This window comes from Neopsephotus bourkii, unplaced genomic scaffold (genome assembly GCF_033783945.1).
Source record: "Neopsephotus bourkii isolate Nb327-2 ecotype Australia unplaced genomic scaffold, CSIRO-AGI_Nbou_v1 NB_372, whole genome shotgun sequence".
NCBI lineage: Eukaryota > Metazoa > Chordata > Aves > Psittaciformes > Psittacidae > Neopsephotus > Neopsephotus bourkii.
In genome coordinates, this window is record NW_026900878.1 from 28393 (window position 1) to 33894 (window position 5502).

Consider the following 5502-nt stretch of genomic DNA (forward strand, 5'->3'; position numbering starts at 1 on the left):
ATCCTCTCAGTTATCTCACTATAAAACAACATAATAGCAATAAGTTAAACTCAAGAAACCTTAAAAGTGTAAAGGTACGAATTCAATTAACAGTATGTTTTTGCTCCATAACAGTAATCTGCTTCTACCATTTAGGAATTTGACTTCTCAAACATTAGCTGCATATTCTATGTGTCTCTATGATAATTTAAAGCATGTTAACAGTCCCTAGGAAACCTCTGCTCTTCCTAGTGAAGAAATGCAAACTCTCCAGGGTTATAATCTCCTATTCCTCCTCTTTTCTGCTGCAGTCTGACATGTATAGCTGGAAAGTGTAATAAACATGGCATCAGGAGAAATGACAGTGATGATAAACCCATAATAAGAAAACTGGTGTTATGCCATGTACTGCTCCATCATACTTTTATCTCAGGGCATTGGCAATAATAGCTGTATTAACAGGATAAAACAGAGTCCTTTTGCTGCTATGGCTTCCTTGCTTAGTAGAATAAATATTATTCGTAAAGCAAAACCAACCTTCTTGTTTTCATGAGGATGGCTTCCTCTGAAGAGGAAAAAGTGAGGCAAGCTAAACCAGCTACACTCATCAACACTTTACATTGGTGTATCTTCCAGTGTCCCAGTCACTGATCCTGCAGCTTCACACCATACTTGGTTAAAAACCAAATAAATTAATGGAAATTCACTCCAATATTAAGGGAATCTGTATTTAAACCTAGTCATTAAGGTTAGAGTATTAAAGAGACAGGATTTATACCTTACACCTTCTTTTCCTTGATTCCCTTTTCCTGCTGTCCAGTACACACACCGTGAGTGTACAGCAGTAGCTACATTATCCAGAGGCTTTGAGCCACCTCAAATAACCCACTGGAGCATGTCAGCAGCTTCTTACAAAAGAGCTTCTTACAAAACTGGTAAAAACTGCTCTGACACTGCAAGCTATCCCCAGCTATAGACTGGTGGAAATACCAGCGACTTTTATACAAGGAAAAATAGGGTTTGTTTTTTAAGGGATTAATTAATGTATATAAAAATAATGGGTGAAAGATGAGCACTAGTACATAATGGCGTGCATGCACAGGTGTTTCACTGGATTGCAGGGATTTAGCCGGCAATGTGTAAGTGCATGTTCTCTGGTAGATCAGTCATTTTTCAGAGGGTTTACGATTTTTCCCATGAAAAGGATGCTGTGGGTGTATTTATCCAGAATTGCCAGGAGAAAAGGCCTGTTGAATCTGATTCGACGTGGGTGAGGAAAATCGCCAGATCGCCAGGTAATCTCCTTAACTGTGGCCCCAGCTGCTTCAGTGCCGTTTTCATGAACATTCAGTACGGCTTTGTGGATCACCTGCAAAGACACGAAGCCAAAAAACCTCCAGATGACAACCTGGCAAGAAAAGAGCAGCCTGCCACCCTCCTCGCTCTCACCAAAGGGAGCCCTGCCTGGAGCAAGACCCAGCAGGACCAACCACTGCAAAGGTCATCACCAGACACTAGCCTTTCCACTGCGGTTGCAATCAGCTATCAGACCACTCCTGCTAGCCTCCCTCACTGCATGTGGAGAGAGTAACCCTCAAACAGCAGACAGCCAAAGAGCGATCAAGATGACTGTTGGCAAGAAACTCTGGTATCAAAGAAACCTGGTAATTTAGCCTAGGCTTAGTTTTGCCTTTGGCAGCTTCATGTATTGTGAATTTACCCTACCATCTAGCTGAAAAAAAACAACTTTTTTGAAAGTACTAGAATGGCAGGAATAACAGCCTTTTGCCCTTTGCATGCAGAATTAGGGGAAATTTTACTAAAGCTAATGTGCTAGCTTTGGATAATTTTGTTTAGTAGCTAAAAGAACAGTTAATTATATATATGTCTTCTTTCTTGTTCTCCAACCATGTATGTATAGCCTTGCAAGCATGTTTGGCTTCAGATTTAGGAAATATACAGAATGCTTTGTCTCTAGTCTGGCAGCTGTTGATGACTGAGTGATGTTTCAGAGAGAGAGGGATAAGCTTTTCATGGGATATTAATGTCAGGTTCCTTGGAACAGACAAATTCTGTGGTCACTGCGTTTCATGTGCTGACTTACTTTTGCAACCATTAGTCCAGGCTCTCCAGTAATCCCTGAGAGATCAGCTTGTTCAGTGAACAGATCAATCATCCCCACTTGTTTGACTATACTTTTCACATCATATGTACCAGAAATAGAAAGTTTTGGAATGTGCAGATGTATTTTTCTGTAAAAAAATACCACAAATGGGGACAAATTATCATCTAGGTAACACTCCTCAATGGCTTCAGTATAATGACACTTCACATTTATTTTTTTAATGTTGAAAGTCTGCTTTCAGGGTTCAGGTAGCACTTCTGGTCAGGCTAGCTATCTAATGTGGAAGGGTTGAAGCAGAATGAGCCTGTGTTATCCTCTGCCTCCACACTGGGTTCAACATCACACAACTGTACCAATTCTGTGGCAAGCAGGGAGCAGGGTTTTTTCAAGAAATCATAACCAGTTGTCCTAAGGCTGTTTGAATATGCAACAGGGCTTGGGCCACCACAGGAGTAGCTGCAGTAATGGTGAATGAGTGAAATTCTTGCTTTTACCTATAATGGTCTCAATATCCAAACACCCAATAGCTACTCCATTATAGTTTCAAAATATCCTTATGAAACAAGGGTCTGCTATCTTCATTCTGGTGCTAAGCAACTTTTGGTTGAGCCAGGAGCTTAACCCTAGGTGGATCGCAAGTTCAATGACCTATTTATTTGCTAGCCACAGTTCTTTGTAACTTTTGTACTAAAAAGTCGTGCGTAGAGAGGTACCATCAAGCGACCAGAGTTCAGTAGAATAACGTGGCCTTTGATGTTGTGTCTTGGTGAGATGAACTCTACTAATCTATAATATGGTCACCTTTCAGCAAAAACCCTTACCTGTCTCGGAGGAACTTTCCCCATTTAGATACAGTCCTTTTCAAGAGAGCATCTTCCACTTGCTTCATCTTCCCTTTGTCGGGCAAAACAAATAATGCTGCAGCATTTCCATTGTAAGGTATCTGAACTAGCCAACAGGACAGTTCTTCATCAAAGTAAGTTCTGTAGTATCCCTTTCGATACATCATGTCAACTTTTACAGATGTTTCCTGATCCACAAAAAAATCCTCCTGTTTTGTGTATGAAGTACTGAAGGGTTTCTCCCACTGGGCTTAGGGCAAAAAGAAAAATAATTCAGTGGAATACAAAGAGGAATGGTCATGGTGCATAAAACGGGACCTAGTCCCACAGCCTTCCTTTGATTAGAGCAAATATCTTTTTCAAGCTACTGCATCCCCAGGTGTTACAGCGATGCAGCTCTTTTGGTTTATATTTCACGTGTTTAAAGACGATTGCAAAAAAATAATATTGAAAACATCATCTTTCAGTAGAGCATGAGCCTATAAAACATAAAGAATTTACTAAGCTAAACAAAGATAACTGTTAAAAAAAAAAAAACCAAACCCACTAGTCTTTCACTCAACCAGGTGAGGACACATTTATACTGACAAGGAATATACATGAGTTTATAGCAGTATGTGGTTTACAGATGCTGAACTTGTTTTCCTCCATTTAAAATATTTAATCTACAGTTTCTTTCTCTTGTTTTCATTCCTTGTAATAAACAGCAAGCATCTAAGTTACAACCTTCACACCCTTTGATATTTCTTACCTTTAAAGAAGACATAGTTAACAAGAATCATGGTGGTGAAAGGATCAAGATTTTCCACTAGTTTAGTGATTTTCCCATTTGTCTTTTCCTCAACATAACTGTTGATCTGATTCTCTGCACCAGAGGAGTTGTTAAAATCAGTGGAAAAGACTTCAGATTCATAAAAGCTTTTGACATCATCAAGGAACTTCTGTAGTGGTTTTAGTGTCTCTTCTATAAAAAGGGCATTGCCTAGGCTCAGCTGGAGTTCAGTGTCTGAGCGATTCAACATGTGGAGGAGCTGGCAAAAACCTTCATGTATTTCCTGCTCCTGAGTCTTTTCCAGGTTAAAGGCAAGCCCTTCCAGAATCTGCGTCAGTGTTGCTGACTTGGCACCAAGTGCCAGCATTGCAAAGGAAGCAGAGATGCTTATGGGTGAAAAGAAAATATTTTGATCAGTTGCTTCAGATGCAATCAGCTTGTAAAATAAAAATGCAAAGTCAGCATTGCTGGAAACTAGTTTGCCAAAAGTATTGTTCTTAACTGGATAAATTCCTTTCCCATGAGAACTGCGTTGTGGGTAATACATCCCTTTAGGATCATCCTGCTTATTGGGATAATGAGGATGCTGATGACAATGGGCAGCAGTATACAAACCAGCCAGCAATAAACACAAGGAGAAGATGGGCTTCATTTTCCTTTTAACTGTTTCTGGAAAACAGATAAACATAGAAAATATGGCATGGAAATGAATTTATTTGTTCTGTGCATCTAGCCAAGTAAAATGAGGCTCTCAGACCACACCTGTTCTCTAAAATCATACGCTTTTATGTTTCACATTCTTAATACATGCCAGTGATCTCCAGAAAGAATATGCCTCCTGATACACTACTTGTATAACCAAGTACTCTCTCAAAAGGAGTCATTTGGATCATATTGACTTTTAAAAAATAGGGTAAGACTGAGTTTTTAAAAACTTGCAAATAACTGGAAAATTATAACCTTTTGCCCAGAGTAGGAGGAGGAAGTTGGTTTTGCACTCAGTACTGTAGGATGGCCACTGCAGCCCTGTTAATTCATCAAATAATGAGAGAATGAAATGCGTTTTAAACAAAAATGAGGTATAAACACGCATCCTACTGTCTAGGACCAAAATTTCAAAGTACTTACTCTTTCTTCAAAGATAAAATATTGGATCACTGTGGTAGCAAAGTCTATAGGCATCTTTATTGTTTCCAAAACAAATTTTTATTTAATTATGTGGAGTATCTTCTTCACTAACAGCCAGTTTTTGCCGACTTTTGGCACATTTTGGTTTTTTTTGCATGTGAAGTATATACCTTTGTTTACATGTAAAAAGGTGTCCTTCCCAGGCAACAGCATAATCCCCCCCACATATAATGTGCAAACAGTCCAAGGGCAAATTAAAAGGGTACTTACAGTGCTACAAAAGGTATCTTGCTGTGTCCATCTGGTCTTGTCTGTTCCGTCTCTTCAGTACCATTGAACAGGATTAAGCAATGCACGCCCGTTAATCATTAAATAGATCAAATAAAAATTGCCAGAGAAGATGCACAACAAGCAGCAATGACATTAGATACTCTGGACAGTTTGTCCAATCCAGCCACAGACTAACAGTGCTGGGTGTTGGGCTGCAGGTAAGAGGGAGCAGAACAGGGAATATATCTCCCCTGGAGTAGTAACCTCTCTGTCAGGATTTCAAAAGAAGATTTGGATTTGGAAAGCCCTTCTGCTTCTACTTCATACCTCAGTCACAACTTTTGGTACCACCTTTAGTGGTTTGAGGTCTTTTTTTAAGAGGAGCA

The 5502-nt window shown here is 39.5% G+C and overlaps 1 protein-coding gene across 1 annotated transcript; it reads right to left on the reverse strand.

The window, feature by feature from the left end:
- Positions 1–383: 383 nt before the first annotated feature.
- LOC133209928 (alpha-1-antitrypsin-like) lies at positions 384–5267 on the reverse strand. The gene is made up of 5 exons (XM_061348865.1): positions 5117–5267; positions 3698–4387; positions 2926–3196; positions 2084–2231; positions 384–1348 (listed from the first exon to the last, which is right to left on the reverse strand). Exons 2-5 carry the CDS (start codon positions 4368–4370, stop codon positions 1142–1144), a joined length of 1299 nt encoding a protein of 432 aa, XP_061204849.1. The 5' UTR covers positions 4371–4387; positions 5117–5267; the 3' UTR covers positions 384–1141.
- Positions 5268–5502: the final 235 nt, after the last annotated feature.

What these genes read in the sequence shown, in the direction of transcription:
- LOC133209928 (XM_061348865.1), bottom strand. Translation starts at nt 4,370, where the DNA reads ATGAAGCCCATCTTCTCCTTGTGTTTATTGCTGGCTGGTTTGTATACT. An exon ending in TAACTATGTCTTCTTTAAAG is followed by an intron (nt 3,197 to 3,697) that starts GTAAGAAATATC and finishes TTTTGCCCTAAG; the next exon opens with CCCAGTGGGAGAAACCCTTC. An exon ending in CTGGACTAATGGTTGCAAAA is followed by an intron (nt 1,349 to 2,083) that starts GTAAGTCAGCAC and finishes GTGTCTTTGCAG; the next exon opens with GTGATCCACAAAGCCGTACT.